General features: G+C 44.6%; 1 protein-coding gene across 7 annotated transcripts in view; it reads right to left on the bottom strand.

Annotated features, from left to right (window-relative positions):
- The window catches only part of MAP3K7 (mitogen-activated protein kinase kinase kinase 7), a 324,585-nt gene that overhangs the window by 109,293 nt on the left and 189,829 nt on the right, over positions 1–25,463 (bottom strand). Inside the window, exons 12-14 of one of the 7 annotated variants that reach the window (XM_085611153.1) lie at positions 11,119–11,160; positions 9,560–9,640; positions 3,411–3,478 (exon numbers count right to left, since the gene is read on the bottom strand). In XM_085611153.1, coding sequence (XP_085467279.1) covers positions 3,411–3,478; positions 9,560–9,640; positions 11,119–11,160 — 191 coding nt within the window. The remainder of the gene's footprint in view (positions 1–3,410; positions 3,479–9,559; positions 9,641–11,118; positions 11,161–25,463) is intronic. The other 6 variants (XM_085611146.1, XM_085611147.1, XM_085611148.1 and 3 more) reach the window with 6 other exon arrangements.

Genomic DNA, 25,463 nt, shown 5'->3' with positions numbered 1-25,463 from the left:
TCGGGAGTCGCCGGAAACCTGAGGAGAGGAGCACCGGAGGTCGGGAGTGGAGATCGCACTCCGGAGCCGCCGGAAGTCGACATCGAGTCAAGGCCGGCCGACGTCATCGAAACAGAGGTCGCCGTCGGACCGGAGCTGCCCGAAGTCGACATCGAGCCAAGACTGCCCGACGCCATCGAATCGGAGGTCGAGATCGAGCCGAGGCCGCCGACATCGAACCGGAACCGCCTGCCGGCGTCGTCAAGAACTGACATTGTGCCGAGGCCGCCGACATCGAACCGGAACCGCCGCACGGCGTCGACCCGACTCCAGCGGCGTCGGAGCATCAGAAAAAGGGCAGTAAGTGGAGTAGAGGGCGCCAAAGGCCCTGTGGAATCCTAAGAGACTACTCTAGGGGTTAGAGAGGTGCTGGAACCAGCTGGACTGTGCCAGGGGTGAGCTGAGACTAATTTAGAGGGGTTGTGTAGAGTGAGAGAGCCAGGTCTCTGGTATTCCCCCCTTGATCTACCTCAGTTTAGGCCTCAGCCTTGTCCAAGCCAGGGAGTAGACACCCTCAAGCCTTCCACATCCCCACAAGCTGTGCCTGGGCCAAATTAGCCCATAGTAATCTCAAATGTGATCTGATTCTACGAGTGTCACTGTCAGCTTTTAATTATTTATTGGGGGCACTGTATTTATTGTATTTAACCTATTTATTGCTTCACTGTATTTATTGGTCCACAGTATTTATTGATGCACAATATTTATTGGTTTACAGTATTTATTGCCTCAGAATATTTAGTTGCCTGTATGTATTGCACTTATATTTATACCTTCCTTATTTATGATCACCCCTATTTATTGAATCATTAAGCCAGTATTTATTTGACCTGCACTATTTAAAAAGCTTGTATATTGTGATTGTGTTATTATTTATCTAATCAGCAACTAAGAGAAAAAGAAGATAAAGAAAGATATTTTCATAATTTTTACGGTGTAGAGTCGTTTTTGGAACGGATGCACGCATGGTTATTGTATGGGTATGTCGTATGCTTAGCACGGTGCCTGATTCCTGACCACTCGAGCCAAGCTACCACTGTATGTCCCCTGGAAATACTCCGTTACCACCAACCCTTACCGGTGTGGGAGTGGGGTATTTCCAACAGACATTATTACTGTTTTGGTACTGTAGGAGTACTTTACACATTGACCCAAGTTAAGCTGGTCTGTCTCTGCCATAGCTACCAGGGGGATGTACTCAGGTTACTTTAGTGACTTTGAGGGTTCATCCTGCTAAAAGGTTGATATTGTTCCTTGAGGTGGGTAGTCATCCTCCACAAGTAACTTACACAAATGCAAAGGCTTGACTGCCCAAGCGCAATTTATTGATTCTGGGAATGATGACACAATAGTAACTGCTGGAGAAGAGGGATCTAGAGTGAGTGTATTCCTTAAAAATAGAATAGAAGGTATTGTGGAAGGGTACTGAATCACTTTGTGACAGGGGGCTATGAAAGTGGCCTGCTTGCAGACGGAAAGCCAATGGAGAGCTTTGAAGGGAGGAGAAGTTTGGGAGAACCTACTGCAATTGAAGATTGCAATTGAAGAGGCACACTGCCATGTTTTCGATCAGTTAAAGTTTGTACAAAACAACTTCATAAAGGCCAATGAAAAGTGGGTTGCAGTATTCAAGTCAGATGCTAATTAGGACTGGATCAGGGTTTGTTTTGCAGTCTGGGAAAGGCAGGTGATGATTTTCCTGATAACTTTTAAAAGGAAAAAATGACCCTGCCCAAAACCTACGATTGGTGGCTTTTCTTGTCACTTTCATTGCTTACTTTTTTTTGAAGGCCTTCCTTCCACTTCTTGCGTTTGTCGCTCCTCTTAAAGCATAGCCTCTTAATCTTTCTTTAAATTGGGTGACATGTATTCTTCCACCACTCACAATCAGGGAACTACTTTTTCACTCAACACTCAATAAGAGTGCATGTTTATTCTGAGTCTCCCTCGTGTGCTGCACCCTGTGCGCTCTCAGTGTTGCTTCCCCCTGCCAGCTTGTCTGTAAAAGCACAACACTCTGTACATTTTTACTGGTGTAGGATTAAAGAGCAGACTTTAGAGGTTGCCTTTTGTTTTATCTTCTGCACTCTGCATATGGCATGAAAGCACAGGCTCTTGCAGACAAATGCTTTTATGATGCTGGGGATGGGCTAGCTGCTGTACTCACTCAGCTGGCATTTGGGGCAGAGGGTGTACTTAGCAAGACTACAAATTTGCTATCTCTTCTCCTGGAGGCCCATGAATCTGCTCTCATGGTTTAATGCACAGGAACAAATGGTTGAAGCATGTTTCAGTTCAAAGTCTGTAAAAAGGAAATTAGCCTTGGCATTTATACACGTCTTTTCCATTTTTAAATCATGTTCAGAGTTTCCTGGGTGAAAAGTATTTGAAAAATAAATCAGGATATTTATAAATATTGAGACTCTTGAATTCAGTGAACAGTTTGGAAATACCTTATATGTGATTACATTTCCTATGGTATTCTGAAATGTTCTTTTTTTTTTTTAATGCTTTACGCACAAGTATTGACCTTGCCAATAGCTTGGAATTGCATTTTAAGGTTGAGGCCTATTGGCTTTGCCAATGATTGTTTAACGAGGTAAATATGAAGGTTGGTCACTAAACGATGACATTTTATGGAGTACTTAAAGAGGAATATGAAGTTGGTATTCTAGTCAAGTTACAAGTGTGCACAAAAAACTGCAATGGTAGTTGTAGGAAGCGGGGAGTTGGCGCATAGAGAAGTAGGATACCGGCTACGTGCCTCAAGCAAATGTGTTATTGTCTCACATGCAACAAAGACTTTGACAAAAAAAAGTGTGCAGAAAGATTTGCGCGTCAAAGAGTGGCCTGCATGCATCTCCAGAGAGGCGCTACATTCGCTGACAAATGGGCGGTACGAAGAAAAACAAGCACGAGCTCCAGAAGGCATTTCAACTGAGTAATGCTTACAAAGACGCATGATATTGTGCACGTACAATAAACAGAAGACATTTCAATAATTGTCAGCAGTGTACATTACATCTGATAACCGCACCATTTCAGTAAAAAGGTGGTGTTATTGTTACTCTTTCATTGACAGAAGTCTAACTAAAACAGCATTTGAAACAAGCACGAGGTGTCACTAGCTACAAGGTTATTTGTTTTACTCACATTACATGACAATACAGTTCCATTAAATTGTATTACTTTAAACACAAGTAAAGTTTTTTTTTTTTTAAAGACACTATCAGCTGCAGGACGCTCTGCATAAATCTGGCAAACACAAACAAACAGCATTGCAGATGCACTTTAAAGTACTCATGACAAACTGCCTGTGACATGGTGCGGTGGTGTACAGTAGATGTGAAATGACAGAGAAAGCTCCTTACCGGGCCGGACTCTGTGCCAGTTACGCTCAGATCTTGGATGGACCTGCGCCTCTGCTGCCCGTTGCCTGCTGGACAGGAGATAAAATAAGGAATTGTCTTTAGAATCCAAATAAGAGGGCGCGACGGCTGCACTGGGAGCTTGGAATTTGTACAAATCCATAGACAGCGAGAGCGGGCGGGAGGGAGAGGGGGCAGACAGCTGCGGAGTTTTAACTCAAAAAACGCCGGGCTGTCATCAGAAGTCTCCTAATACAATGACCACTCCTACCACATGAATAGCTGCCCTCGCCTCCGCCATCTTCGGTCACATGTGTTTCAACAGTCGCTGCGCCTGGGGGCTGCGACTGATGACGGCATCTATTTCCAGGGACTTACGTGATGTGGTTTCTACAGCGGGATTGCTGACATAAGTCTGAGCTCGCGGTAACCAGTGGCGCGAGTACACTACTGCCTCATCCGAGGACCCCTTCTTGGCTGTCACAAAGCCAGCTTCAGGCACAGTAGGACAACGCACAACTTTTGTCTTTCAACCTCGACTGTCTAAATTGACGCCAAACTACGCTTTTTTCGTGCAAACCAGGAGCAAAATGAAGTTGTTGGGTTCAATATACTCAATATTAGACACCCCCCCCCCCCCGCCCCTCACGACCAAGTTCCTCAAACTCAAATCTGGCTGTCAATTAAACCGAATGGTACAACATCTCCCACCACCTGCTAGCAATGCTCAAAACTGCAACCCGCTGCTCTGCTAGTGCTGCGTCTATCTGCTAGTGTGTCCGACAAAACTTGCACCGATCCCAAAGCACCGCCCAAACAGAGCGGGGCGTGAGGCGGGCATGCTCGCCCCAGCAGTTTCTTTTTATGAATATGCTTGTTTATGTTGTCTCCTGAGTCGGGAGATCAGCTGTCCGAAAGGAAGCACCAAAATGCTGCGAGTAACAGCTGAGACAATGCCCCGCATTCCTGGTCCCTGATGGCTGCATTACGTAAGACCTCGCCTGGCAGGTCGCAGTTAGAGCATGCACTCGAACAGTTGCGGCTCCGCGCGCCCAGATCACTCGCCACTCGACTGGCTAGGCGGCGCTCTCGTGGCGTGCCTCTTGCGTTTTTTTTAAAACTGCTTTCCAAATCCTATTTTAATTTAGTCTCATTCGCCCCTTCAAAGCCGTGTTCTACCAGTTTCCGGAGCTTATGAAGGGCGAAAAGGTGTTATCTGGTTTTCTACCCTACCTGCGTACTGGGTAATAATTTGGTTTTCTACCCTACCTGCTTGCTGGGTAATAATTTGGTTTTCTACCCTACCTGCTTGCTGGGTAATAAGTCAGCCATGCGATGGCTGCTTTGAATAGGGGCTGAAGGCGGTTTTGCAGAACCCAGTGTGTATCGGGACAGCGCACAACTCTAGTCAGCACAAATACACATCAGCAAATCCCTGACAAGCAACACGATCATTAAGAGACGGGTCAAATATTACTATATACAAAAGTGTAGTAAGTGCAAAATGTAATTCTTGGTGGATAAATGGCACACAATTTCAAGAGGCAAGTGGAGATTAGTATGATTAGTCAATGCCAAGACAAGGAACGTTGGGGGCGACGTGGTTGCAATTTTTATTTCTTTAATTAACTCCAAAGACTGACACAGAAAAATAACAAACGTGCACGTGACGCTACTGGCACCCACACAGTCCGTTAACAAGACTGGAATCCTCCATTCAGGGTCACATTTGTGAATTCAAAGAGCACTGCAAACAGGCGGATGAATCATTAGACAGATGTTGCTAAAACATAAAAACGTGGGATTAGGTTTTGCTGAAAATAAAGACAATAGGAATTTCAGATTACTTGGAACACCTGCAGCCAGCTGTAAAGAGAAAACCCAGGCAGCATGCTGGAAATCAGGCTGTAAGCGATTCGCAACTTTAACTCAGCAAATACACTGCAGATGGCAACATGTTCAGGCAAAGAGATTCCCAGCGATCGTCAAGAAATACTTTTTGCTTCAGTGTCAGAACTACAGAGTGCATTGTAGAGCACCAAGCAATCAATATGTCTAGATAGACGTGATAAAATTGAGGTTCCATAGGAGGTATTAACAAATATGTTTAGTCATAGCGTACAGCATTCACCTCGAAGAGTTTTTGCCTCGCCGCCTACTTACGGCTTTGAAGCCGGATATAAACTGCTTTATTTATGGCAGTGTCATATTTAAGAAGCCAAGTTAAATAACGAACTAAAAATAAATTGCTAATACTGCAATTTTAAAGATGCTGATTAAGTAACTGACAAATATATCTGGACGTTTGAATTGCTGGATCAGAAAGCACTTGTGTTTCAAAAGGCACAGTTGAAAGATGCCCTAACCAAAAATACATTTTAATCAGCGAGACAAAGTCAAAGAATGTCAATATTTCTGGTGGCTAGCACACCACTCATTTACAGGTATCAGTTACTGGGAAAGCCCTGGTAGTAGCCAGAAAATTAAAATACCATCCATTTTGAACCAAAGTACTGATGGCACCATGCAAGCGAAGCAAGTGAACACGAACGTCCCTAGAAGAGCACCAATGTCTCTTCCATCCAAGCATCTATCCATTCATCCTTTCACCCTTCCATCCACTGCGCTGATATCCACCATTTCACCTTTACAATTGTCATCCATTCCTTCGGTCATCCATTCTTTCTTTCATCCATCTGTCAGCCTTTCTACATGCCATCATCTATGCAAGCATCACACATCCATCCACACATCCTTTGACTCACCCATCTTTCAATAAACTTTCATCCATTAATTGATAAATTTTTTTTATCCATCCTCTGATTTCCATTCATGCTGCCAGCCTATCACCCTCCCATCCCTCAGATTTCCATTTATGCTGCTATCCTTCACCCATCTTCTCAGATTTCCATTTACTTTGTCATCTTTTCACCCACCCATTTAGCCATCCTCTCAGATTACTCTGTATCCATCCATCCGATTTCCATTTACACCTCCCTACACCCATGCCATTATTGCTGCTCTGGGAGCAGCTTTCACACCTCATTAAGGCCAAGCACTGCTAGGGAGCTGTTGAAGAGCTAATGCAATTTAGACTTCAGGAGCTTCAGACAGTGAAAAGGTAACTTTCTAAAACACTACTTTCCTTAAGTATTTAATATAAAGCAGACTTCACCAATGAATTACACCTGTAATAGATAAGAAAAAAACTTTGAATAACTATTTTAGCAGGTTCCTGTCAAAAGATCAAGATTCATTTTTATAATCTGTACTTTTGAGTTCCCAGCTGGGTCCTAGAAAATGGCAATTTGGGGAACCTTGACGATGATGACTGGGCTGAAGCGAAGATGGCACCAAGGATGCGGGCCATTTTCTTCAGACTCAGTCTCATTCAAGTTAAAAATCTACACAGATATCATTACAAACCCACACAAGTCTGGAAGATGGGGAAATTAGGGAACCCATATTTTCAGGGACGCAAATTCTCCCTAGGTACATACTATAACATGATCTGGAACTGCCCACTAGTGATGGAGTACTGGCTGAAATCAGGGAAATATTAGGGAATGTGGAAGAATGATTACCTTAGACACCAAAATGATGCTTCTCATCATAAAGGAACATTTGGGTGGCCAGCATCATATCCATACATTAATCGTCATCTGCCTATTAATCGTAAAAGAGATTTGGTCCGCCACTGGCGAGAAGAAAATAATCCTGCACTAGAGGAATGGATCAGGGGTATGGACTTCTGTGCCAAAACAGAGGAATTAGTATCCACATCAAGAGGTGTGCAGAGGAAACATACCAACATTTTGAGTGAATGGTGGAGCTTCACAAGAGGAGATAAGACTGGTTGGGAGCCTTTACTATAGATCTGGCCTTTTATTGCTTTAATTACATACATATTGTAGACTGTTGCTCTACTGACTATAGAATGTAATAGTGAACACACTGCTTATATATGAACCCTCCTTTTTGGTTTTGTTTCATTCCTAATTAATACTAAAAGCCATAAAGAGTTTTATTTAAAAACATCCAATTTAATGGTGCAGTAGGATTTTTAATAACTATAAAAGAAAAGTAACTTTTAGGAACTTTTTCCTCGTCTAAAGTTCTTGGGGGCTAATTCGTGTTTGCGCTCCAATTTTTCCCAACCAGAGATCAGCATCTGAATAGGTGTGAAAGAGATGAGAAATTCCTCAGAGGAGCTATACAATAGGCCACTGACAATTGACAGGTTGACCTGAATGGGCAGAGAGGACGCTAAAGAACCTCACAGAATATGCAGGGTAGGGACTGTCTGGATCCTTGTTGACATTAGTGACAAATAATGATAGAGTGTCAAATCCTGGTTAACAGGTCTCTTAGGGTTTAAATATAACACTCAGGCACACCTGAAAGGCAGAGAACAGGATGCCAAGGCAACGTTTGTGTATCCACTGTCTGGTTACTGGAAAGCCCTGCTTTTGTTCTACCAGACTTCTGTCACTGGGTTTATTGGGGGTTCAGAGGCTGACTCAAACTGGATTTTAGTGTTACAACACATGGGAGGACATTTATATTGCCATATTACACTTCCCACACACCCTAGGGGGGTCCAAGGTGAGTGTGTTCGAAGACTTTCACCATCTAGGTAATGCCTAAAGTGGTTAGGGACACTTTGGTTAGCTCATAACGGACATAAATGTTCCATCACCAGCTACCCACTTTAGAACACTGCTGGAACTGAGGCAGAACAGAAGAGAGCTGGACCTGCCCTCTGTAACCTGATGGGATCTCTGTAGGACTGGACCTGCTTCCTCTTGCACCTTAGACAAAGAAGTGTACTCAAAGGGTCATAAGGCTGACCTCCTGTTCCTAGCTACAGGAATACAACAAGCAACAAGAGGCCTTTTCTGCAACTGCCCAGCTTACCAGTGGCAATTGGATGTGGACTAGACCCTGTTGTTGACCTCTTTCGGACACCATGTGAGTATCTAAGTGCCTCCCATAAGTGTACTCCTGTGATGGGACTTAAAGGACTACGTCAGAAAGGAAAATCTTTGACCAGGACGAGCCTGGTTGGTGTATCAGACTTGTTTTCCATTGCGGTCAGTCACAAATTGTGCCCAAGGACCAGTCTGCCACGACCACCGACTAACACTGGACCCCTGAGCTTCTTAGCACTATTCCTTGGAAAAAAAACGTACAAATTCATTTCTCAGGTTCCTCATATTGAATTTTTGTCATTTTGTTGATCAAATTTCCCTCTGTTTTTCAAAGTCAGTTTGAGATTTTCTATCGTAAAGCATTTTGAGTTTATTACTGTTTTGGTATTGCATGAATGCTTTACACACTGCCTTAAGTTAAGCTGGTCTGCTGTGTGCAAAAGCTACCAAGAGTTTGAGCTCAGGTTAATTTACGGACTTTAAAGGTTCCTCCTCACAAGGGCTGTGGTGGTGGGTAGTCACCCACCCCAAATAATAATCAAATTCATAACAAATGTTTTCTGTTGAAAATGTTGGTAATTATTATTATTTGCCATTTTTACAGAGTACGGTATCCCATTAGTAGACAATGCAACATTTCGTAAGTGTGTCATATGGAACAAAGGCAACCCTGTCCCGTCCTCAAATCTGTGCCCTATATCATGTAATGTGGTTTTCTGTGGTTTCATGCTTGGGACTAAGGTCATGTGATGTTTTTTCAATGATGTAATCATTAAGCTAATTTGTGGTATCCAAATCTGAATACACCCTACCTCTTATTAATCAAAGACTGTTAGCAAGTACGTAGCTCTGAGACTGTGTAGATCATGAATGATGTAGATGAGATGCCATTTGGAAACCGTGACAAACGAAAACCCACATCCTACTATGTGGTACCTAAAAGTTTTGAATCCAGTCAAAATAATAATTGAGCACCTCCTCAAGTGAATGCCTTTAATTTGGATTGCCAAAAGTTTTACAATCATAAAATCAGAAATTGCCAAAGAAGGACATCACAGTCATTTCTATTAGAAAAAGTAAATCAATTCTGCATGGGGCATTTTTATAGATAGATTTTTAAGTGACAAAAAGACACACTTAAAGAAACTGAAGCAAAAAGCTCATCTTGTGATTGTGATACATCGCCTTGATTTAGGAAAGCGCAATGCGAATCTATGGTACCTGTTATGATGATTGCAGGGACATCCAGAATGTTGCCATATGAAGCGGTTTTACGATGGCCTGGTTTAGGCTTGGTATAGGCTGCAAAAATACACAGACACAGGACACATGCAAACTACTACAAATGGTTTGAAAGCACATCGATATAAGCAGTGTAAGTTATCACTAACATACGACCACTAACAACAAAAGGAAGTCATGCAAAACTATTCCATGCAAACTCAATATTCCATCCATGCACAGAAGGGGTACACTGTTAGTACATCTAATCAATACAACATCTAACAATGCATAACAAGGAGCAAATTAGTCTTTTAGGCACGTTACTATATGGGTAAACTGCAAAAAGAGGAGGAAACACACAAAGCAACACTAACGTGCAAGAAAAATCCAATTTCTCTTTGAGCTTTGGTTTGCTATTGACTGGAAGCTCTGTTAAATTTAAAGAATAAGTGACAACTGGCGAGAATGGGATTGGTTATGGAAAGTAATTTCTGTAGCTTTATGCAACATAAGGCCAAAGGCCGTGATTCACAATGCTTTTTCTGGGAGTAGTTGTGCCTTACTTCTGTCTTAGCAATGGATTACTCCTGAACATCCAGGCCAAATTCACAAATTATTTTCAGTGGTGGTTCTGCCTTATTCCAGAATTAGGCAAAACTTACTCATGATTTCCAGCAGTAAGACAAGAAATACTCTTGGAGTGAATTAATACAACTTTTTATTCATGAGCAAGCATGCTCTATGCCAGGACATTGTGAATAAGTCAACCTAAGTCTGGAATAAGACAACAAGTCTAGGGAAGGCTTTGTGAATCATGCAAGGACATCCACGAGAAATTCAAAACCTAAGAAAGGAGTAAGATATATCTACACAGCCTAAATCCTTTGGGAACCAGGTCCAAATGTTATTTTGAGAATACCACCAAGCTTCTTGGCTAGGTATTTTACTTAGGGTGACAAATGCAAAAAGAACAGATGATGGAAGGAATGCTGAACAAATCCAACATTCACCCTGTCTGGGAAGAGTATGTCCAGACGTGGGTTCCGTGCTCACTGTGCCACTGGATTCAAGCTAATCAGGCTGGTGTGGGATGAGACCCCGAAACCGGTCCCAGGATGCTTGTTTCCGGTCCAAGGAGGACCAGGCCTGGAAGTTCGGGCTGGACTGTTCCCATGAAGAGCAGGGTCAAGACGGATTTACATATGGCTGGGTCAAAACTGTGGAGAGTGGTGAGCAAACAAATGATGGATTAAACTCACATCTGTGACTAGGGGGTGAATGTTTGCATTGTTCAGCATTCAGTCTTTCATCTGTTTTTTTAAAAGCTGTTTTACGGTCATGCTTCCTTCAGGAAAAATCACATGTCTGATAATCTAAATTGAATTCCAAACCATGGAGTGGACATTCTGTCATACAACTGCAGATATAGTTCAGCTTCTGAAACTGGTCTCAATTTAATTGAAAGATAATTACAACAATATATGATGGCGACAGTAGGTCATGATGCAATAAGATAGATTTGAGAAAAAACAATTCAGGCGGAATTTGTGACTTACATTTTCGTGTCGTTAGGCAGCACAAGTCATGCTTATAAGATCCTTTTTGTGCCAGTATGTAGAAATGAAGTAAATTTCAATAAAATAAGAAGATTTGATCCTTTCAAATCACATTTCTTTTTCAAAGCATTAATTCATTTAATAAGCTATCTTCAATAGGGATAGCTTTATCAAGAACTAGAATAAACATGCATTTTACAACACTGTATGTCCCAAAAAAACTTCACTTTTACTGCGTACATGGATTGAAGCCTTATTGGCACAGGTTGTGTTTGAACATCTCTAATGGGCTTTAAGCTACACATGTTGAAACACCTTTAGATCTTTGTTCAGACTGACATTTTAAGCTGCCAATAGCTGAAGATTAATATTTTCTTCATGGCATTTCAGAAAACAACAATAAGGGCAGAGAGGAAGTTCAGACTCATCTGATAAGCTTGAAACACAGAAATGGAAGGTATAGAAAATGTTTTGTAGGCTCTCATTTTCTTTATTAGTAAGCCCCCACTTAAACTCTCCATAACAAATAAGGTATTGCAAAAGGCATGGCCCACACTATCTTTTTTTACCACCGACTCCTCCAAGTAGGTCTCACTTGATTGCAAACATAGGCTTATAGGGTAAAGTTAATTTTATGATGCGTTCACTCCTAGACCATTCAAATTCTCCAATTCCCAGCAAGTTACTTGTCGGTCACCTAACAGCAAGATCAGAAATAACTTTTCAAAGCTTCAGTTTAGAGCTTTGCATACTGACATGGTGCATGAATCACAAAATACACAACAACTTTATCCCAGTCCTATATCCTGGGCTCCTCCTATCCCAAAACTTGCAGGAAAATTCTCCTAATTTCGATGAAAATAAATCAATGATGCCGGACTGGTGCATCCTTCGTACTACTATGTCTGGTGACAAATGTTGTAGGGCTAAGAAGCACAAATGACATGCATTTGATCAATGTATCTTGCGGATGATATAGTAATAGGAAAATATTTCCCATAAAAGCAGCTCTTGGCTCACAAGGCTTGTGCATGAGAGCAGATACGACTATGGTGAGTGGCCATCATGGGGTACGCCACCTGACTTGGTATAAAATACGTCCCAAGCCATTCAGATGAAGCCTGATAACTAAGATGGCACAAAACTGGACATTTGTAATGAAATACAAGGTAGATACTCTTGAAAAAGTTTCAATTGTTAAGTGGAAACCATTGATCTTGTATTGGGCCATGATGGTGGATTTCCTGCCAGCTGACAGAACTTCTAAATTGTCTGAGATAGGACCTTGATGATCAACGCCTAGCTCTTCAGGAACCAGATGCTCAAGCCGAAAAGGGTTAGGGGGTGCCCACTGCTGTTCATAAACAGCAAGTCTTGCCTCAGTGAAAGCCAACCGGACCAATGGTAAAGGACAACAGAGAATCAGGCCTGCTTCCATAGGTGTCCTGATGGTTAGTAGTCTCTTAGGGATCTTCAACTTGTGCCCATCCAAGAACAACTGTTGCAACTCTTGTCTAGATACACTATGACAAAATGTACATTTGGGTTTCCTGATGCCTCAAAAAGTGTGCCATGGAGTGTCTGCTTCGACCCCCATATGTGGGATGCACGGAGACACCTTTTTAAGCTGTCTGCTCACAAATGAAGAACCTTTGAAACATTGAAACCTAAGAGATAATCCATGTCTAAATTTCACTGATAGCAGGCAGAATTGTGAAAAAATTGGCTTTTCCATTGGTTATGATGAAGGTAAGGGTTATATGATAATCAGTGTTCTCCACCCTCACCCCTACTTGGCTCTGTTCATATTTGCATTTAATTAGAGTGCATTCAGATGAATCAGATCTGTCACACAGGTCATTATAGAACATGTCTCAGTACCGTCCTCACCTCAGTTTGGCATGAAAGAACAACCACTATGCAAGACAGCCGCAGTGTGAAACCTCTGGACCCACAAGGCTGTTATGGTGCTGCACTCTACACAGAAATAGATATACAGTCTCCTTGACAGAGGAAAACATTCTGGGGCCATCAGCAAGGAAATGCCCTCGTGGATGGTGCTAGAGAATTCGGAGTAATTCACTGAGGATCCAAAATTACAAAGGGTCCGATTGGTAGAGCTAAATTGTTTACAGCCAAGATTCTGGAGGACACCACTACTAAGCAGATATCCAGATAAGGGGAGAATCAATTTTCATTCAGCCCTAGGGACAGTGTTCTTTAGTGTCAGAGCAAGGCCGATATACCACCTAAGAGTATTATAGACTGGGATATTAAAGTATGTGAAATTCAATTAAAGTAATGCACTCTTGGACAGTGTAATAATATTTTCTTTCAATTGGACGAAGAGAGTCTCTGTTAAAATCACATTCTCAAGCTCCTTGTGTTATGTATTTACTTGTTGAGGAGAAGTACTACTGTTCTCTCCAATAGATATCTTTGGATGCCCTTTCTTTTCATACACTTAAGGTTTGGCAGTGTCAATATAATTATTGTACTGCTGTGACTCCTTAACCATTGAGTAATCACATTTTTGGAGTATATGAGTGAAAAATTCAGACATACTTGCCAGCACATGTATAGGCTGGTGTTCATGATCCTAGAACTGTTATCAGTTATGTCCCTGGGCAGCAGCAATTTTAGTTTGGCCTCTTCTTTGCTCAGATTTGATGCTTTGTCAATTATTTGCTGAGATTCTGCAAATGCAAACTTAACTTGCATTTTCATCAGCTTATCTCATTGAGAGAACCACAGAGCGATGTGGAGAAAGTCACTGACATTCTTCAGTGCCATTACATTCGGAAAGAAAGACCAGCTGTATTTCAGAGGGCAACAGCCGAGAGGCCTTGTAGGGTACAGTAACTAGATTTGAAGCAGCAACTACATCTGGGAAGCAGAGAATAGTGTGGTCGCTGTAAGCCTAAAAGATCATGGACAGTACAAATTCACTCCTTGCAACCAGACACTCAAATCTGATGGTAGCAAATCACAGACTATCAGGACAGGGAGGGAGAAGGACAATGTTACTTACTCAGTATGCATCTGCTCATGGGATGTAATGCTGTAGATTGACATGCTGTGCATACTCCTGCTATTTAGTGTAGCGCTCTCACGAGTTCAAGTTGTTTTTCTTCGAAATCTTCTTTTCGAATCTTGAGGTATAGTAACTCCACCTATTGCTGGCAATGCGCATGGGCACGGACTTTGCTGTTCGATTGCTTTTTCTGCACGAGGGGTGAGGATGTAGATAGAGCATAGAGATACAGAAAGATGACCATGCGGAAGAAAGATTAAGGATGAAACTTGAATGAAAGAACGTCTGCCACATCAAAAGGTGCCCAGCGAGAAGGGTGGGTGCATATGAATCCATAACTACATGCCACAAACAGATGCTTGCAGGGTGAGTAACATTTTTAGTTTGCGGCATGTGTAGCTGCAGATACACATGCAGAGCATAGATTGTAAAGCAGGCCTCCCAGGAGAAGTGGCTAGTCTGAAGATGTTGCAGAAGATTTGGCACAGTGTGCGAAGGACAGCCTGACCAACATTACCTGGTTGGCGAGCTAAAACACCCACACATTGATAAATATGTGGGAGGTAGACCATGTAGCTGCCTTGCAGATGTCGAGTATAGGAATATCACTCTAGAAAGCCACAGAAGATCCTTTTTAGCAGGTAGAGTGTGCTCTGGGAGAGACAGGCAGAGGTTGCTTAGCTTTAGCATATCAGGTCTGTATGCATCTGACCCTGACAGCATGCTATACCTGCCTTAGAGTGAGGACGCCCTTTGAGTGGTTCAGAGAAAGAGACAAAATGTTGCTGTGTCTTACGGAAGAGCTGTGTCCTATTAATGTAATACATAAGCGCTATTTTGACATGTCATGTATGAAGAGCCCGTTCTGCTACAGATTCTGGATTTGGAAGAGAACACTGGCGTTCTATGGTATGATTGAGGTGGAAGGTAGAGACCACCTTAGATAGGAATTTAGGGTTTGTCCTGAAGACTACCCTACCGTGGTGTACTTAGAGAAAGGTTCTTCTAGGGTAACATGCCCGATTGAAGTGATGGCTGCTAGAAAATCCACCTTCCAGGAATAAAACTGGAAGAAACAAGAGTGAAGCTATTCAAAAGGAGGGCCCATTAGTCTAGTGAGAACAATGAGGAGGTTCCATACAAGAGGAGGTGACACTTGTGGTGGAATAATCCTTTTGAGCCTTTCCATGAAGGCTTCGATAACAGGTGCCCTGAAGAGCGAAGTGTGTTCTCTGTGTTGGAGATAAAAAGCGACAGCAGCCAAGTGAAGCCTGATCGAAATATAAGCGAGGCCGGACTTCTGCAAATGAAGCAGGTAATAGACAAACAAAGCAGGCAGATTTAAGTACCCTACTTCTAAGACTTCATGAGCCAAATTGAAAGATTGAGCTGTATGGGGTTGGGATGCCTGAGAGTGCCTTGACTTTGCAATAGATGGTCCGCCTGGTTGGGCAGCTTACCATGAGGCACTGGAGAGAGGTCGAGAAGAACAAGTTACTTACCTAAGGTAACACCTAATCTGGTAAAGACTATCTAGCCGCAGACTCCTTATCTTAGAATTATCCCCAGGCATCAGACCGGATCCAGAAATCTTTCTTGAGCAGTACCCCTCCGCGCTGGTAGGTGGGGTAATTCAGCTCCAAGTAGTGTTGTTGGCACTATCCGCGCCAGAAATTACTTTTGCCGTACCTATACAGGCATGCAGACAGCAGTTACTTTTTGTGACGTTCCATGTCAGAAATGCGGAGTCATGAAGTACACTGACCAGTGGTGTGGAAAACTAGGGCCCTGAAAGGGGAAAGCCCTGTACTTAGAAATTCGGTCGCAGAGCAGGAAGGATGGGTGGGTTGGTAAAGAAACTACAACTAGACAGAGTCTCTGTCTGATAATGCATTACCGAAGGTAACTAACTTGTTCATCGGATAGAGATTTCTAGCCGCAGATTCCTTACCTTCCCGGAGGTGGGTTTGCAGACCAATTTCACATGAGGAAGTCCTGCAGGACCGAATGAGAAAACTGCCCATCCCTATGGACCGGACTGTCCAGACAGTAGTGTTTGGAAAACCTGCGCAAGGATGCCCACGTTGCTGCCTGGCATATGTCTAGGACCGGAACTCCACGAGCTAACACAGTGGTTGCAGCTTTAACTTCGGAGGAATGAGTATGCAAACCCTCATGGAGTTGCTTCTTAGCCAATGCGTAGAAGATTTTGATGCAGTGTACGATCCATTGTGAGATGGTCCTCATCTGCACTGTTTGTCCTTTCTCCGCTCTGACATACATTACGAAGAGTTGTATACCCCCCCCCCCCCACTTGTGGTTCGTAAGCCACCACTGCAGGTCCTTTTGCAGTCCCCTCAGAGATCTGGACCATGTCAGGGAGATTCCCCTGATGCTGCACCCACTGGAATTTTAGGTCCTACTGCAAAGCCTGCATATGCCAATGGGCATGTGTCACAAGCAGGATGCAGAAGGCCATGGGGCCCAGCATTCTCAGGGTCAGTCTCACCGAAATCCAAGATAGAGGCTGAAACATTGGTATCATAGCCTGAATAGCCTTGACTCGCTATTCTGGAGTAAAGTAACTGCACTGGAGTACAGTAACTGCACTGTGTCCAGGACAGCTCTGATTAAAGGGAACGTCTGAGAGGGAGTCAGGTGTGACCTCAACACGTTGATAGTGAACCCCAGCGAATGCAGGAGGTCCACCATAGTCTGGAGGTGGGAGACAACAGCCTGGGGTGAGCCCGCCTTCAACAACCAGTAGTCGAGACAGGGGAAGACTGGCACCCCGATCTCCACAGATAAGCTGCAACCACCGCTATCCACTTGGTGAACACCCAAGAGGCGCTGGTGAGGCCAAAAGGGAGCACAGCGAACTGAAAATGCTTGTGGCGCCACCATCCAGTCTCCAGGGTCCAGGGCAGACAGGACCTGAGCAAGAATGAGCATCTTGAATTTATTCTTCTTGAGGAAGAAATTGAGGAAGCGCAGGTAGAGGATATGATGAAGGCCTCCACTCTTCTTGGGCATCAGAAAGTAGCGGGAATAGCAACCACAACCTACTTCTGGTGTTGGCACTGTCTCTATGGCTCCTTTGGCCAAAAGAGCTGTCACTTCCTGGTGGAGAAGCGATAGGTGATCCTTCGTCAGCATATCGTAAGTAGGTGGCATGGAGGAAGGAGTAGTCTCGAAGAGGAGGTAGCCACTACGGACAAACACCAAAACCCACCTGTCTAATGTTATGGTCTGTCAACGGGGCAGGTGAAGGGGAATCATGCCTCCCACTGGGTGGCCATGATAATAAACAGGAATGACTGGGAGGGTTTGTAGGCTGTGACTGCTGGGGGGTTGGTGGACTGACCTGACCGCTGGCCACACGACTCACAGGGTCAGTAGGAACTGCAGCTATGCAGAGGCTGGAAAGATTGCGTGCTGCATTGGCTGGACAGGTAAAGACACAGTTGTATGTCCCTTTCATGGCCAAGAAAGGAGCGAAAAGTGGATTGAGGGCGACGAGGGGCCATAGACAGGCCCAAGGACCTTGACACAGCCCATCTGTCCTTAAAGTGCTCCAGAGCCAAATCACCCTCGAATCCAAACAGATGGGAGCCATCAAAGGGCATGTCCATGAGTGAGGACTGGCCATTTCACAGAAAAAAACAATCCTCCTCATTCTGACGTGGCGTTGCACGGTCACTGTCGACAAAACTACTCTGCCTAGTGAGCCAGTGGTCTCTAATCCACAGCGGATGGTGAACTTCGCTGCATCCCTCCCACTGGCAACAACCTGGGAGAATACAGCCCGGGCCTCCTATGGGACCGTTGGCAGCACCTGGGAACCGTATCCCACAGGGTGTGGGAATAGCAACTCAAAAGGCATACAGTGTTCACAGACCGCAGTGCCAGGCTGGCGGAAGAAAATATTGTCATCCCAAGATTTTCCAGCCTCTTGGATTCCCTGTCCGTGTTTGCGGTAGGGAAGGCATCAGGATTTTCAGGGGATTTTGAGGCTTGGATCAACAAGCTCTATGAGGCAGGGTGCTGGGTGAGGAAACTTGGGTCCTTTGGCGCAGGGTGGTGGCAGCGGGCAATCGTCTTTGTCACAAACTCTCCTGTGTTGGGCTTGGACCATGTACCAAGCACGACATCAGTAAGCGCCTCATTTAAAGGGAGAAGTGGTTCTGTTTGGGATACTCCTGGCTGAGGCACTTGAGTCAAGAAATTAATCTTGACTGCCACTGAGGGCAAGCTATGGTCAAGGACCACAGCTGCCCTGCACACCACCATTGCGAAGGAAGCTCCCTCCTCCGTAGCCACGGTAGGGGAAGAAATCATGCCAGCATCTGGAGAAGTATCTAATCTACTGGCTTCACCCAGATCCTAACAGTCCATTTGTTCTTCATAGGGCTGGAATTTCTCAGGTTCCAGTGAATCCTTTCATTTCTCCCCGAGCCCTAGCCCATAAGAATAGGACTCAGGCCTAGAAGGCATGGCTCCAGTCGGTGCCGGAGTCGGGGTTGGGGTTGGGCCACGCCCCTCCAGCTCTGTGTCAGAGAAGAGGATAGGGATGGCGCTACCTCAGGATTGGTGTCAGGGAAGGTCGAGGTGGCACGACTGATGCCAATCTGGCACCATCTGTGGATCCCTGGGGGCCAAATGGTGCTGTAGCCTGAGATGCCGGAGTGGATCCAGTAGGGGACCCACCCGAACCCATGGAGCCGGAAGGCGTCCGGAGGGAAAGGATGCCCACATACGAGGTGAATAGGCTCATAAAATTCTTTCAATTGGGCGGGTGATGATCCGGATCCCGGAAATTCGGGGTGGTGTGGATCTGACCCATGCGCCAGCTCAACCACTGAGCCAGGCATTGAGTGGGGATGCTCTCTCGTCTAGTCGGGCGACGGACGAGGTGAAGTTGAAGCACGCTTTGACTTCTTTTTCTTTTTGTGGGACTTTGACTTACCCGAATGGCTCGAAGACTTGGGATGGCAACAAAGACCTCGGGCTCTGGGACCTTCCTCTCGACCGAGACCGATAGTCGCGGCGTCAAACATTGGGCCATCATAAGCTTGATGGATCGCTCCCTCAAGGTCTTCACTGCATGGCACGGGGCAGGCCTTTGGGTTGTGGCCCCGCTCGAGGAACCAGAGGCATACAAGGTGCAGGTTCGTCACCGACATCTCTTGGCGACAGGCGCTGCTGGGCTTGAAGCCGGCCTTCTTTGAAGACAGCCCTGCCACACCAGGAGGTAAGTCTCAAAATAGACTTCACGAAAATGTTGAAAAATCGAGTCAAAAGTGACTGAGGGGTAACTCTATCCAGATCAGCGCTGGCAGGTGTGGAAAAAAGAAGAATGGATGTCAGCGTGCCAGGGTGGTACCTATATAGGGATCGTGAATGTCATTTCTGGCACAGATGACGCCACCGACACCACACGGAGTTGAGCGATGCTACCTACGGTGAGCAGAGGTACTGCTCACAAAACATTACCAGATCCAGTGTGACATCTGGGGATAATTCTAAGGTAAGGAATCTGCGGATAGAAGTGTCTATCAGATATGTGGTAAACCAGGGTTCTGTGGTCTAGATGGGGTCTACTAAAATGAGAGTGAGAGATGTTTGACGAAGCTTTAGAACCATGAATATAGGAAGTGGGAGAGGCAGATGAGCATAGGCAAATATCCCTGACCAATTCATCCAAAATGCATTGTCCATGGACTGTGAGTGTGGTAGCCTGGAGGTGAAGCTTAAACAATGTGCGTTTTTGGCAGAAGCGAACAGGTCAACGTGGGGGAAGAAACAAGTTACTTACCTGTATACTATGGTTCTACTAGTGCCTAGATACCATAGATAAGCAGAGACTTTGGTAGCCGAGTACCATCATTATGAGGTCCAAATGCCAGCCAATGAGATGCCAGCCCTGAGATCACACTCCCCAGCAGAGCCACCATACCTCAGATTTCCAGCCCAGAGTGAGAGCCAAGTAAGTAATCAGAGATAAAAAAAGTGGTCTACCTGAGAAACGGGGAGGCGGGCGGGTCGCATGTGAATCTATGAAAGATATCAATACTGAAGAACCATAGTGTACAGGTAAGTAACTTGTTTCTTCTCCAGTATTGAATCTTTCATAGATTCACATGCTTGTATCAGAATAGAAAGCAGTACTCTTACAAGCAAGCGTTTCCAGGAAAGCACCCTTTTTTGTCAGGTTCTGCTTCCTGTTTGTGAGGTCACTAAATATCCTCTAGAAGATTAAACAGATTGCATGCTTCGACATGTTTCATAACGCAATATATTACGCAAATTACAATGACATAGTAAAAAACTATTCAACGTAGCATTTTTGGAAAAGACATTCACATGAAAAAAGATCCATTATTTCTAGAGAAAATATTGTCCGGAAAATACCTTAATGAAACAGAGGACGTAGCACGGCTTGTCCCACTGCTGAATCTGCCTTCCAAGCTGTGTCCAGACAGTAGTGCTTGGTAAACGTGTGAACATTCTTCCACGTTGCCACTCTGCAAATATCCGGAATAGATATTCCTGCAAACAATGCAGCCGAAGTCGCCATTTTTCTGGTTGAGTGAGCTTGAACCGTCGAGAGTAAAGGACTTCCGGCTTTCTTGTGACATACAGTAATAGCCGAGGTTATCCATCTGGATATGCCAGTCCTTGATAAAGCCAAACCTTTCCTGGGACCAGCAAATGCTATTAACAACTGACTTGTCTTTTGAAAGTACTTTGTCTTATCAATATAACATTTTAAACACCACTTGGCGTCTAGGATTTTTCTGCTGCAGTCGATGGGTTTTTAAAATATGTGGGAAGAACAATAGGTTAATTGAGGTGAAAATCTGAAGGGACTTTTGGAATGAATTAAGGGTTTGTTCGTAATATCACCTTGTATGTCTTGAATTGAAGGAAAGGCTCTGTGATGGAAAAAGCCTGAATTTCACTGACCTTTCTCGCTGACGTCAGAGCCAGGAGTAGGGCTACTTTCCGAGATACAAACTGCAGCTCAGCTTTTGTGAATCGGTTCGAACGGTGGTTTCATAAGTTGTGCTAAGACTGTGTTCAACTGCCATGGAACTGATGGGAGGTCTAATTGGAGGGAAAACTCTAAATAATGCATCTAATAGATCTAAGAATGCCATATATTCCCTTCTCCTCAACATCATCAGAATTTCTTGAAGAGATAGCATACGGAAGGACTGCTTTCTGATGAACTTGTTAAACCTTTGAGATCCATTACCTGTCCATTTGTTTGATTGCTTTTTCCCTATGAGGAAAAAATGCAAGTAGAATCCTTTCCCTCGCTGTTGAAGAGTGACTCTCTCTATTGCTCCTTTTACTAAAAGGGACAGAATTTCCACCTTGAGGGCTGAAAGATGTTGCTATTTTCTGTGAATCGGAGGACGGTCTGGAGGTTTGAAGAGGAACTCTAGGGTGTCACCCTAACAAGTTATGTCCAATACCCATCTGTCCGATATTATGGACATCCATTGGTGGAGATAGGAAGAATGGTAATGCGTCTGATGGAGCCTGTGGAATGACGAGGTGATAGGTGCCTTGGAATGGTCACTGTCGTCGATTGGTGTCCTGTACCTTTCCTCTTGTCGATGGCTTTCGTCTGGATTGTTGCTGGTAAGACGAATTTGAGGATCGAAATTGCGGAGTATTGGTATACTGACGATATCCTTGTTGATGGTATGGCTGGTATCTATTAGACTGATTGGATGATCTTTGTTGAAACTGTCCTCTTGATCCTCTGCCACGAAAGGAGGAAATCTGCATTGTTGAAGTGAACCTAATGCCCTCGCCGTATCCTTCTTAATACCCTGCAGGGCATCATCCACATGGTTGCCAAATACATTTTCTCCGTCGAATGGCATGTCTACTATCTTAGTCTACACTTCCGGCCTACATGATGTATCCTTAAGACATCCCTGCCTGCGAAGTGCTATGGCTCCTGCCATTTGTCTGAACGCTACCGCTGATATATCCATGGCTATGTCTGTGGATTCCGAAGCTGCACTAGCGCCATCCTGTAAAATTAATGTAGCTTCCTCCTTCTTGTCTTCTGGCAGATGTGATAAAAGTGGAGCTATATCGGACCACATTTGCCTGTTGAAATGGCTAATTATGGCCAGCGCATTTGATGCTTTAATAGAAGCTGCTGCCATGACTGCAAAGCGTTTGCCTGTTCCATCAAGCTTCCTTCCTTCTTTGTCAGAGGGAGCTGAACATGTAGCCGATGGATTCTTTGATCGTCTTTGTACAGCTTGCATCACCACAGACTCTGGTTGGGGATGTCCAATAAGACATGCCAGGGAGGTTTCTGGAGCCCAGTATTTCTTCTCTATTCTGGGAACCGAGGCTGCGAAAGAAGGTGGATTCTTCATAATCTTCAACCCGTCTTCCCATATATGTTTCACCATGGGGATTGTTGTCCTTATTGATTTCCTAGAAGACTCTTTGAAATCATATAGGAAACTTTCTGTTTCCTTAACTGGAAGAGGGAGATCAAACCTCTTAGAGGCCTATTCCATGAGTTCATGAAATCCCTGGATGTCCTCCGGTGGAGATGTCGCCGGGGAGGGTTTTGGTGATAGAGAAGGGATAATGTATTGGTCCCATTCATCCCCCACAGGATCATCTTGGCTCAGTTCTCCTTCCTCAGGTTGGTCTTCAACCTCGCTGTCAGCTAAGTCATCTCTGATGGTAATGACTCTTGGAGAGAGAACCTTCTTTACCGGAGGTGGAGGCTGCTTAACCGGAGCTGGCGCAACCGGTTGCTGCTTTCTGGTAACGTCCAAGGAAGAGGTATTGGCTTCAGGGAAACGACGATAGTAATCATTGATCATGCGGCTGAGATCCGATACCAGTGAGAGAGGCATGGACACAGACTCCTCTCTGACACCCAGTGCGTTATCCTCCTCCTCGTAATTGTAGGATTGTTGGAAGACTCATATCTCTTTGAACCTGTTGGAGGTCGATCCTTAAAAGAGAAATCCTCCTGAACTTTCTGGTATTCCTCCTCATCAGTGTCATGACTTAATTTTCAGCTGAGAAGGACTGTATGAGACTTCGACTGGACTTTCTTCTTCAGACCCCTGCATCTCCAGAAGGTTTGATGGAGGTAGCGGAGAAATTTTGGTCAAAGAAGTAAATTCTAAGTTTCTTCATCTCTCCGTCGACGGTGGCAACCTTGTAATGGAAATCGTCATCAGCGATCTTCTCGTTGGGGATTTAAAAGTCGTTGCCGAGGGAGCGATCGTCGACGAGTTCGACGGCTGTGTCACACAAGTAGTCGTCGACGGTGTCGTCTCCGTACCCATCGTCGGCGGTGTCGTCTTTGTAATCGCCATCAACGAGGTCGTCTTTGTAATCGCCGTCAACGAGGTCGTCGTTGTAACTGTCGACGGAATGGTCGCAGAAACTCCTTTCTTCGTCGAACGGATCCGACTACCGAGCACTCGTCTCTGAGGACTTTTTAACAGGAGTATGAGGCAGAGAAGAAGAAGACGACTCCTTTTCCTTTGATTTACTGATTTTCTGCTTTTTAGGTCTCGCCTAGTGAACGTAGCGCATGCGCTGCTTCACCTTGGCGAGACTATTGTTGTCGGTGTGGTGCGCGATGGGAGACAAACCATGCGTGAGCAGGGACAGGCGAGGTGCACGCGCATGGGTCTCCTCTCTGCATCACACGCTCCCACCGCGCGCTTGATTTAGCTTTTAGTTTCACTGCGCGCTGCAACTATACAAGGCAGACACGCGCTTGTCTGGAAGTGGCATCCTACCGGCCACGTCAATCCCAGGTGTGGATGAAAAGAGTCAGCTCCTCACGAAAGCCACAGAAACCGGTCCGACAGCACTGCCTAGGCACACCAGCACCCACGCACCAGTTTGCTGTCAGCGCTGCCCCCAATATATCCCTGCGCTGACCTTTCCCCCTTCGCTGTCTTGTCAAAATCGACATTGTTTATTCAGACAGTAACTGAAATCAAAAGGAAGTGGCTGAGACAGGACTCGAAATTAAACGCAGTTGGCCATTGGAGGCTGCGGGCAGACACGTAGTTGCGTGATGGCGGGAGAAGGTTTGCAGCTGAACTGCTTACTATTCAGTTCAGGCCTATTATTAGTTGCAGGTGAGCCGGTTATGTTGATAAAAGGTTCTTATCGTCTGATAACAGCCTGCCCTGGATTTATTTACATAAACTGCGGTGAGAGGCAGCTAGCAGCAGAAGGACCACCATGAGATGATAATAACACAAAGGATTAACCTCCAGACAGTGAGGTATTTCTGGAAGGGTTGTCGTGAAGTAATCCTCGTGCACTCAGAGTGTCTTTAACTTCAGTCAGATGGAGGACACTGCCACACACAGGGAACACACATACTCGATCTCTTTTGTTATTAGCCTTTTATGACCAATAATTAGTTCCAGCGTACAAACCGGCAGCATTTAATTGGTACCTGGGGCGCTTTATACTGGCGAAAGTTGGTCTTTGTAAATCCAAGAGCACGAATTTGATTCCTAGCAAGTTCGCTCATAAGTAAAAAGGATCATAGGAAGAAGAAATCCCACCGGTTCTCTTGCTTAATAGTGTTGTTTCCCGAGTTTTTACAAAGCGCTGCATGAATTGCAACTATTGCAATGCATTTTTTCCTATTTAGCAATGTGGGGTTTAGACGTATTAAACATGAACAAAAAATGCACATTTTGCTTTCAAATCTATTTTTTTCCCCATGTTTGTCTTTCTTGAACAATAACATGCTTTTGGATTTCTAAACATTTTTCTTTTGGGCACTTGGGATTTCACCCACGTAATTCGGAAATTCCAGTATTTCTTGCAATGCAAGATTCAATAATTTTTTTGAAATTTGCATTGCTAGATTTTATGTATGCCACCCTGTTCCACACCTCTCACCTTCCCTCTGCCAGATTCGGACTCTGGCTCCTCGGGCACATCTTCCTCCTCCCCAAAGGTTCCGATCAGATTCAGATCTGCGAGCCATGGAATTCTGAAAGCACAGTTTACCCTCTCTTCACCTCTTGCCACTTCTCTACACCCTGGCTCTCTGCGACAAATGAGAATCTCAACAACGGGACTGAGTGTTACATTGAAAGTGCTCAGACCGGAAGTAGTCGCCCTTGCAAGATAGGAGGTTTAAACCCATTACAACCATGTTGGATACTAACTTGCGCATGTGCAACAGCTGCTCAGCAGATTCTTGCCCCTACTGACGTAAAGTGTATTCGAGTTGTATTATATATGAAACGCACACACGTAACTAAGTACGTTC

The sequence above is a fragment of the Triturus cristatus genome, chromosome 6 (genome assembly GCF_964204655.1).
Source record: "Triturus cristatus chromosome 6, aTriCri1.1, whole genome shotgun sequence".
NCBI lineage: Eukaryota > Metazoa > Chordata > Amphibia > Caudata > Salamandridae > Triturus > Triturus cristatus.
This window is presented reverse-complemented; position numbering and strand designations above follow the sequence as displayed.